Genomic DNA, 10880 nt, shown 5'->3' with positions numbered 1-10880 from the left:
GCCAAATAATGCAAGTAGAAGGGGGATTTAATTCTGGCATCTTAAAACAGTTTTATTGCTGCATTTGATTGTGCGTCTCTGAAAAAAGGTCAATGCTAAAACTGAGGGTTCAAAATTAGGTTTTACAAACAATGGGTAATGTTACAGTGGCTACTTAAATATAGACACACACACACACACACACACACACAGAAAGACTCGCATTGACACAATTGTGCTTTATTGCTGTACAAGTACAGTACTTAAAAAATTGGGAACATAATAATTCTGAAATATCACAATCATTTTTTTTCTTTCCACAAACACATATGTATGCAGATTAAAATATACTGTATGTCATGTACAAAAGAAAAATTACAATAAAAAAAAAACAACAATATGAAAGGCAGTGCTGAAATATCATGTCTCTCTGGACAACTATAAGTGGACCGGAGACAATAGATGGCCATTCTACACTGGCAGTAGCACCAGAGAGGTGATCTCAGAGCGGAGGATTCATAGATTCCTGGCTAACGAATATGACTGGCAGTATTTTGGCTGCCGGAGCTTACTTCAGAGTGAGCTAATTCATCAAGGTTTGTATGTGATGAAGTGGACATATTAGCAGATGGGTTTATGTGGATATGGATGAATGATGTGTTTAGCCGAGACACTGGGGGACAGTGGAGTGATTCACAGTGCAGAGGAAGCAGTTCTTCACATTAGACAGCCTTTATCTTTTCTGCACGAGCATGTTATAAGGGGAGGACACCCAACATGTGGTCATGCAAGGTAAAAACCACTGATATGCTTTAAAATACAACAAAAAAATGTCCTCATTTCATGACTTCCATAAACATAAGTATACACAAAACTGCACACGACCAACCATAACTCTAATTATACTGAAGGATAAATACCAAAGCTAGAAATTCTTTCATTGGCATTAGCAAGGTTGACGAGCTTAGTCTTGGTTCCTGTCTTTTGTTTGATCGCAGATGGAACACACAAATACTTGTGTGAAAATGTTTGATATATTTCTCCATTGCGGTGCTCATGCAGCCCCAATCACAGTGCACAAGGTGTGCTATATGGGGCAAATCAATACCTTATACTTGCATGAAAAAAAATGAACTGCATACACAACTTCTGAAGACAATAATCACATTAAGCAGTTAGGTACACTCTTTTGATTCAGGCGCATGTTCCAGTAATAAGATACAAAGAGATTCTGTGCACAGGATGGTGGAATAAAAATTTTGCATTTGTACATTCAGCCAGTCATTCCAAAACACAACTGGGCAAGTTCGCCTTCAACGGCCTCTTGAATATTTGTGCACCTTCACACGCCGACAACACCCGAGATTGATCCTGTGATGGCGCTGCTAATTTGCAAATCTGAACCAATTTAAATGCCTTGTGGGTGATCAGTGGGAATGAGAAATCTATTAGAGCTATTGATACTTGGAGGCTCTAACAATTCAGACTGGATCTTTAAAGATCGAACACCTTGTCTAGACACACCCAGCCCATTACAGAGGTCAACACAACACCACATAAACAATGTGCAATAAAACATCCATATACATTTAGAACATCTGCATTGCATCAGGGGAGCAGAACAATGGGGTCGAAGGGGAATAAACAAATCATTAAATAGAGTATAAACGAATTTTCATAACTGTAGGCAGTCGTTCTAAAAAAAAAAAGAAAAAAGCATATTCACATTTTAAAATAGACCTCTTTCTCTCAGCATTGCATCTAACCCGAGACATTCTTCAATCTCAGTTTCACCATCATACACAGTATTATGTACTCATCCTTGTCCTTCATCTTTAAGATCAACCGCCGTGCTTTTCTTCTATAGTAAAAGCTAAAACATATGACACCATTCACTATTTACACTGTGGCTACCATGGAAACACCCGTAAAGCCGGTTTGATCCACTGGAGGAGGTGGGGTGGGTCAAGTAGGGGAAAGGGGAATGGGGTCTGTTTGTTTTGGGTCAAGTACGGGAAAGGAAAAGAAGATGAGGAGAGGACACAGGAAGTAAAAAACAGGCGACTGCGAGGACACACCGATGATGTAGGGCTCTGTACAATAATCAGGTTCATCTGTGCGCGACGTCTCCTGAAAAACGCATTAACCTGTTCAGATGCTGATGAGACACGTTAAGAGTGTGAACAGTTTTATATCCATTTTCAACACTTTTTAATGTTTTTAGTCCACACAGGATCACCAGTGAACTGCAACAACAGCTATGATTTGGTCATTTGTCAGTCTGTACATACAGTATACAAGCATAAGGAGACTACCGTATACATCAGTTTTAATAACTATACTTGTTAGTTTAGATATAGCTTTTACACATTGTATCACTTTGGCACAGAGTTTCATGTTCACAACATGAACTAAATACCTATCGGCTAAAGCTTTTTTTTTTTTTAAATCTCAGCTTTACCTTTATACATAAAGCCAAAGTATGCTCATTAGATGGATCCCCGTCTCCTAGTAAAGGTAAGTGCAGTAGTTTAGGATTTGGCCAGAGGGCTTTCTCAAAGGCTGGTGGTAACAAGGGGGAAGAGAAGTGCACCTTGGGATAATACTGAGGTTACCCTGACCCCCGGTCGCTTGCTGCCAGGGCTGCAGTAGCACTTAGAGCCCAAACATGAGACTCTAAGTGAGAGCTGTGTACCTGAAAAAGGTCCCATGTCTAAGCCAGTAAAGTGTTGTTCAAAACTGGAGGTCTCCAGAGGCGTTGGTTGACTTGTAAACTTTCTGAGACTCAGGTGTGCACATATGACAACGCATCACACAGGAACATCATAGCACGTCAAGTATAATCAGCACCGGGTTTTAGAGTGGAGCTCGTTTTAATGCAGCAGCACATCTTATGAGGCCATATGATCCAAATCAGATGGCCATTTGGCATCTAAACCCCAGGTCAACTACTTTGCTTGTAAATTAAGCCTCCTGTTGATCAGCGTCAGTCATTTCATCTTAGAAGAGCTGAAAATAAATAGACACGTCAGTATTTTTCTCTTTTTGATCATATATGTCATCACAGACTATCCCGCATCTATACTTTTTCTGCTTTGCAGTCATTTTTCATGGATATCAGAGTTAGCTGTCACATGGTGCTGAGTTTCTATCACGTAAGTAAGGGAATCCCCCACAGTTGAGTGCAAAGGGAAAAAGCAAGACCTTCAGCCCAGGGACTAGGCTCATTCTTGGACCTTAAGCTTAGTCCATGGGGACAGAGGTTAACGGATCATAAACAAAAAAAGAAAAGAATAAAATTTAAAAGCTCGTGCAAGTGTGGCTGAAGAAAGAGGGAGGAACTTCATAGCCAACGTATGTGACTTTATCAGAAAACCTCCATCATGGAGGGGCCTTCCTGTTGGTCCAGAGCAGTGTGGGGGGCAGGGGTGGGGACTGAGGTGGGCGGCGCTTCCAGTCACTCCGCCCCTCACACTGCAATCGCCGCCATCGCAGAAGCTCTCCAAGGGCAGCGCTCTCATCCCCGTTGGACAGACGTAGCCGCTGGAACACCTGGGGCAGAGAAGGAAGCATACAAGGTCAGGAAAGGAGGTTAGGTTTTGCTGAGGAGATGCAGCACACTGAAAAATCAAAAAGATTAACGACAGGAAGTCAACATGACAAGCCATGATCGGAGCGGAGGGGTGGGATGATAAACAGTGACTGCACAAGCATCACAAAAATAATAACATTAACACCTACAAGCCAAAAAAAGAAAAAAAACAGGACACAACTTTGGTTGATTTTACATCTTAAAAAAAGGAGAAGTCCATCTTCTACAACTGGGTCACTTTTTCTCATGAATGATTCTAATAACACAGAACTGAATGTGGGTCTGGCACTGAGCCACCGTATGGGAGTAGATGCAGCAGGAATCAGGATCCCAAACTGACATTTCAACAGAAACAAATTTCCATATTGTGTCACTTGAGTCCAACTACAACACCTCCAAGAATATATTATGAGTTAAATGTTAAAGTAGTTCCTCTAGTGTCTTACAGGCACTCACAAAAATGTACACACACACACATATGCAACAGTCTGTATAGAGCCTCATCAGTCATCCACGAGTCAATATGCAGGTAAATCAATCAGAAAGGAATTCCAATCTCCCTCAGTGAGTAACACCGGCAACAGGAACGAGGCCTGGCCATCCAAACCTGATTAGAAACTGGGAGGTGGGGGGGTGGTATGATGGCAGCTGGTGGCCTCAGAAAAAAGAGCTCAAAGGTGAACGCTTTTAAGATAAAGCTGCAAATATCCCACTGTTGTTTTGTTCATTTTAATAAATACTATGAAAACACTCCCTCTCTGTGTGATTTCAGCTTCCCTTACCCTCACTGCTGCACTCTAAACCTGCTGGTTTTTACTGATGATGTAAAGTTTCAAAAACACCTTTAAGTGCTCCCACGGGCCCTATGAATCTCAATAGTAAAAACCATTTAAATTTAATTTTTTTAATCCACGGATATAAATTCCCTTTCTTAACAAAGCTGTTTCTCTTCACACCTATCAGTTTTTCCACTCTGCTGAAGTAGGAGCAGTGAGCTAAATCAGCTCAGTAGTACCTATAATGTAACATTTTCCAAGTCAACTGCCAAACATGTCATGTGTTTAGTGAGGAAGTCATAGGCTATGCCACACACACACGCGCACACACACACAGACCGGGGAAAAAAAACATTGCGCCGATTGGATACTCTGACAAACATACCTGCACATACCTGGAGAACTGCACGTGACTATACGTGCACACCCAAACGCACAAACATACATCGAGATAGATTGCCTGCACTAGCACAATACTCAACAAGCTAATCCATAATTTACACCTCCCTGCCAGGCTATTCTTTGCACTGGCGCCAGCGAGGAACACCGGCTACTGGAACAGAAAATAAGTAGGAACACTGTGTCCCTCTGCAATGCATGACTGTACTGTTCATGGACACACACATACACAGAGACATGCACACAGAGACATTCAGTGCGCATCAGATACAGTTTTTTTCTAATTAACAACTGTGAAACAGTTATGGTTTCTGGCCTTGATGTCTGAAATGTAAAACAGTTCAATGCTTGTCTTCAAAATGTCAGCATGACATCGAGGCGAGATGACAAAGTTAGGTTTAAAAAATAAAATCGCTTTCTGACTATTCAAAGCTGTCTGACGGCGACTTCACTCCAGATAACAGCACTCTGAAATCTAAACCACACCCTTCTGTGTTGGGGGAAGTGGTGGGGGGATGGGTTTAGATCATCACCAACATGTGAATGGATTGTTATGGTAATAGCGTGGTAATGTGGGATAGTAGTCATTCCAAACTGTCACTCACAGGAAGGATATCCCGAGGCCACAAAATATTCCAATAATCGCCGAGCTTTTCCACATAAAACGCACACATTCCCGGGTGTAAACAGCTACTGCATGCACGCTACTGTGTATACACCCTCAGATATAGAAAACTAAAACACCGCATCCTCCGATTGTTTTGTTTGTACTCACAGCACTAGATATGACTTAGAAAAGGATTTCACAGAATATAAATTGCATTTTTTTATTATCTGACAAACAGTAATACATGAAATTCCAAAAGAGTTTCTTTTATGTGTCATTCAAAGCAGATAGAAAAATGAGAAAGGTCACTAAACAGCTAATATTTCTATAACTGTGTGGCCCAAGGACGGGTCGATAACAGAGAATACAACAGGTAGAATAAAAGAAACTGCAGATAGGATGATATGTTGCTATCTCGGGATGACTTATGTGTGATGTTTTCCTTTGAAATTCCCCTGAATAGTTTCTGTGGAGTCATGTAAGGATCTCTGTCTAGTCCGATACATTTTAAGAATGAGGAATAGCGTGTCACATGTTCCCGAGTAGCACATGTGACCACTCCTTCTATTTCAAATGCCCTGCCAAGTCATTGTCTGAAGGGATAAACAAAAATATCAATCTTTGTACCATTCAATCATTTAGCAGTCTGTCAAGTCTTTATATAATTAGTCTAGACTGCTGCTCGCTATTCACGGCGAGGACCCAAACAAACCAGTCCATTCATTCTTAAATGAGCTGCCCATTCATCTTCCTTCATCCTTTCATTTTTATTTATCCCATTAGTTCTGAGAAACCTACATAAACCCAGTCTAGAGTGCAGCTAATTGAAAGACATTGTGTGTCACAGAGTTATTCCCACCTCACGATCGTGTATAAACTCACAGTGATGAAGGTGATCAAGAAAGCGAAACACCGGTGACAGCGATGATGCAGTGATGCCAGAGAGAGTCTGAGGAAGGGTTAAAAGGGAATCGAGTGATGGATTCAGCAACATAAAAATCCCAGCAGATGAAGAGCAATAAAAACTGCAGCTCGAGTTTGAGACTCTCAGGAAAAACACTGTATAGTGACTTTTGGCATGTGCTGAGGAGGACAGCAACAAAAAGGAACAACTGCAATTGCCAAAGGATTTCTCCACATGTGTGGGTATTCAGATCTATTTATCCTGTGAGCTGCAGTTTCTTTCCAGAAATGTGGGATAAAAAACAGAAGAGCGTAAATGTCATCGACTCTCAGACTCCTGAGAGCCGAGATGATGTCCTGCAACAGCAGTGGTTTTCAAAGATGCTTCTCCAGTGACCCATATTTTCAGAAGATTTGATTTTTTATTTTTTATGACAACTGCCAGAAATTCTGATTAGAATTTTTACATCTCATTTTCAGCCATGAGTTAAGACTTAAAATCCTGTGTAATATTAAACTAGAATTAATTTCAGGTAACCGCAGCCACTGATTTCCAAACCTTTTGGAAGTTTTATAAATCATTACTGATTTGACTGCACACTGGATTGATGAAAAACACTGCGATTAAGGGCAGAGAGGGGCGCGGCATGACATAACTCACCACATCCCTATATGTGCACAAGGGCTCACAGCGAGCCCACCCCCTGTGCCCCCCTCGCTGTTTTAGAGGGCAGCCCCAGCACCGAATGGAGAAAAGTTGAGATGACCCCTCTGGAAAATATAGGAGGGAGTGAGAGTAACAGCCAAGCTCATTAGATTCATAGAAAGAGAAAAAAACAGGCATTTATGTACAAGACAACAGCGTAGTCGAAAGTAGATGGTTACATGTGCTGCTGTAAAAAAGCAGCACTAAGCAGAGCTTGCTGGCACGTCTTTATTTTATTCCACAGTCACAAACAGGCTTCAGATACTCAATGCACAAGGTGAACTCACCCAACTCTGAATGGAGCGATAAAATCTGAGGATTGTCAAGTGGGTACACAGCGTGCCTTTACATCTCTAGTGATGTTTACTTACGAATAGCGTGTGCTGAACTCTTCTGAGAGTGGAACAGAACGTCCTTTGCTTCTTTGTGTATTAAACACAGCAGAAAGTGACACTCAGTGTCTCATTGATACACTGCAATTAATTTTAGTTCCTTCGCATGTTTGTTTTGATGTGGAAAACAGAGGCATATCCAAAACAAACATGGGAAGGAGCGCAAGCTATTGAAGAAGGGTTTAACTGTTTTTTTGGGGGGGGGGTTTATATGAGATTTTTGACCTTGTATAGATTTTAATCAATTTGATTTCAAATGAATTCTAAATTTAACCAATCTGTGGAAGGAACGACTCAAAAGAAAGAAGCCAAAAAAAGCCAGTGTTAAGTTTTTGTGTGATATTGGATTTAAACCCTACTCTCCCCAGTGCAAAGTTTCTTTCTTCCTGTGCGGCTCTTCCTCCTACTCAATCAGTCTGGTCTGAAAAGACCAAGACCTATACGGTATGTTCAAGGCCTGATAAGAGAGCCAAGAGAATGATTAGAGGATGTTTTTTTTTTATCTTAAACAGGAACTGGGAAGCAGTCCTGAACATAACGAATAACAGTTACCAAGCCTCCTCGTTCTCCTTTTTTTGTTCTCAAATGCATACAATGTTTTTTGTATGTAACTAAAAGTTGTCTAAGAAGCTTGGAAAGAAAAGCATCTGGAATTCTTTAAGTTCTTAAAGACGTTTCACCTCTCATCCAAGAATTTTCTTCAGTTCTAAGGAAAATAAATGCATAAACGCATAACACAACATAGAAGAGCCACCTCGGCAGGACAAGACTCTGCCGTTCATCTGCATCTAAAGGACAAAGGTCACTCTTTCGAGGATGCCAATATTCACATTTTGGACAGAGAAGACAGATGGTTTGAAAGAGGAGTGAAAGAAGCCATTTATGTCCACTGTGAACAACCATCTTTGAACAGAGTCGGTGGCTTACGACACCAACTGTCTGACATCTATAATCCAGTTTTGAGATCCCTTCCCAGGCGCCTTAACGCCCACTTACATCTTGGGTCAGTTGATCTCAATAAGTGTTCTCAGGCCATGTCCACACTAATACGTTTTCATTTGAAAACACATCTTTTTCTCTCCGTTTTGACTTTCCGTCCACACCGAGACGGCGTTTTTGGTCAAGGAAAACGGAGCTTTTTGAAAACGCTCTCCAAAGCGGATACATTTATAAAACGGCGTTTTTGCGGCACAGTGGAGACTGCGTAAACTGAGACTTTTTAAAACGATGACACATTTTAGTCATGTGATGCAGTCATGTGACCAATTAAACTAAGATAGCGGAGAGCATTACACAGCAGTTGTTTTGTTTGCTCTCAATTTTGACAGCCCTATTAAAGATTAATATCAGTCTGTACATGCTCCAGATAGCTTTTCTTCAAATTCTTTAATTCTCACTCGCTTTTGCAACTTTGTCCTTTTGTGTTACTCGCAGCAACAACTCCACCTCATTGTTAGTCCATTAAAAAAAACTCGGTGCTTTTCCTCGGCATTTTGCCGCGATGTTTCAAAGAGCCGGAAAGTAAATAAGCGGCAGACAGAAATGAGGCAGGTCGAATCGTCTTACGTTTCACCCGTGCGCGATACAGGAATGTAAGCATTTTCAGTCATTCCAGTGTGGATGAACAACTGTTTGGAAATGATTGAAAACGATAGTGTGGATGCGGAGCGTTTTTAGACAAAAAGCCGTTTTCAAATTTAACAGGATTAGTGTTAACGTAGCCTCATAATGGGTTCACCCAAAACCTTGGCTGATTGTGACGCACACCCGTTTTCACACCTTGGCTCGTGTGATTAGTGACCCTCGTAGGGACACTCCCTATAGGGCTTAAATCTGGGACTCTGGGACCCACCAATTGCTCTTAGAATTGAAGAAGCTTCTCAGATGAGAGGTGAAAGGTCTTCAAGAGCTTAAAGAAGTCCAGACACTTTTCTCTCCAAGCTATGATGACCTGGATGACTGAGAACCTTCAAAGACAAAACTAAAACTTGATTCTTGAGATAGGTGTTACTTGTTTTGGACTGATTTGATTTATGTCTCCCATTTTTTCTCTCGTCTGCTATGTCACTTTTTTTCTGGTAGTTTAAGTTGGTTTTGTTTGTTATTTTGATAAGTTGCTTTATTTATTCAGTTGAGTTCTTTCCTGCTAACTTTGGTACAGGCCCAAAACTATGATGTGGGGTTTTTTAAACACGTAAAATAAAACCAATTTTTCATCTGTGCCCCATCTGTGTGCATCATCTTTGAAAGTTAAAATTAGACTTTCTATGACACACATTCATCAGTCAGTGGTAAGGCTCAGTTTTCAAAAGGCTCATCTACAGCCATACAGTAGTTAATGAGCTCAACATAATGAGATCCAGAGTATGTGCATTCATGTAAGCATGTGGGTAAGCTTGGATGCAAAAAACAAAACAAAAAAACCCCAAAAATATTTTATCCTGTAATCATACACCTGTCAGTGGAAGCACCAAAAGCTCACGTCACAAGTGATGCATGCCACTGACAGAGGCCACTTCCCTGTCCACTCGAAATGTCAACAAACCCAAACAGAAACCTTATATAGTCGTGCTGTAACTGTGTGTGTGTTTATCTGTATACATATGTGCATCCCATGACAAGTTTTAAGCACACCAAGGTCAGACGCATCCCCGTGTTACGTAAAGTGTTGGGGAGTAAGGTTGCAAAGAAAAAACTGCACCTGTTGCCATCTGTACATAGCTTCTGATGAAGGCACCAAAAGTGTGTCTGGGTGTTTAAGTGCCTGTCTTTGTGGTTACCTGAGTATGATGACTATCCATGTGTCTGTGCAGAGAGGGGGTGCTGGAGGAGTTTGACTTGCTGTGACTCTCATCCTCCAGCGACCCTGAACACACAAAAAGAAGCGTTTCACAAACCACGGACATCTGTCTTGTCAAGTCTTTCCACACACAGGCAGGTACAGTCTGAAGGACACACCGTTTTTCAAATACAAGCAATCTGAGAGAGGGCTAAGAAACTGTTTTCATGCAAAGAAAAACGTTAAGGCAAGAGTATGGTTTGGTTGCAAAACTCTCTGGGTATTTAAGAATAAAGTAACCACTCTCTGGTTCCAGTAAATCCTTCTCAGTTTCTCAGGTCACCTGATTATACCATTTAATTTCCCTCTCATTATTTGTAACTCTAACTCCACTTACCAATCTTCCCAGCCTGCACACTACTTTTATTTCAGTCCACTCCACGATGAATTGAAGTGATTGTGTGGCTCTGGCATTACAATGTCTAAAAGGAGAGTTGCCAGCTAAGACTGGCCTGGTGTATGACTTTGTCACTCCAAAAGTAGAGCCAGTGGAACGGTATTTCTTATTTACAACCACATAGCATTTTAACTACTTTTTATTAACTGTAAACTATAAGTAGACTGACACCTATTAATCTCTAGATGCATAGCTACGTACCAACATGACAGTGGTGAAGCTGGCAGGGCCTTAATAATTAACTGTAATATATTTTGCAATATTGTGATAACAGATGTTGTAAAAACAAA

The 10880-nt window shown here is 41.0% G+C and overlaps 1 protein-coding gene across 7 annotated transcripts in view; it reads right to left on the bottom strand.

Annotated features, from left to right (window-relative positions):
* Window positions 1–203: 203 nt before the first annotated feature.
* myo16 (myosin XVI) overlaps window positions 204–10880 on the bottom strand; it is a 100398-nt gene continuing 89721 nt past the window's right edge. For 6 of the 7 annotated variants that reach the window (XM_019353363.2, XM_019353362.2, XM_019353360.2 and 3 more), the window contains exons 34-35: window positions 10135–10220; window positions 204–3531 (exon numbers count right to left, since the gene is read on the bottom strand). In XM_019353363.2, coding sequence (XP_019208908.1) covers window positions 3361–3531; window positions 10135–10220 — 257 coding nt within the window. In that variant the 3' untranslated portion in view covers window positions 204–3360. Of the gene's footprint in view, window positions 3532–6917; window positions 7028–10134; window positions 10221–10880 lie in introns of all 7 variants that reach the window. The other variant, XR_002058787.2, reaches the window with a different exon arrangement.

The sequence above is a fragment of the Oreochromis niloticus genome, linkage group LG16 (genome assembly GCF_001858045.2).
Source record: "Oreochromis niloticus isolate F11D_XX linkage group LG16, O_niloticus_UMD_NMBU, whole genome shotgun sequence".
Lineage (NCBI taxonomy): Eukaryota > Metazoa > Chordata > Actinopteri > Cichliformes > Cichlidae > Oreochromis > Oreochromis niloticus.
The sequence above is the reverse complement of the archived record's forward strand: the minus strand, read 5'-3'. Positions and strand labels throughout refer to the sequence as shown.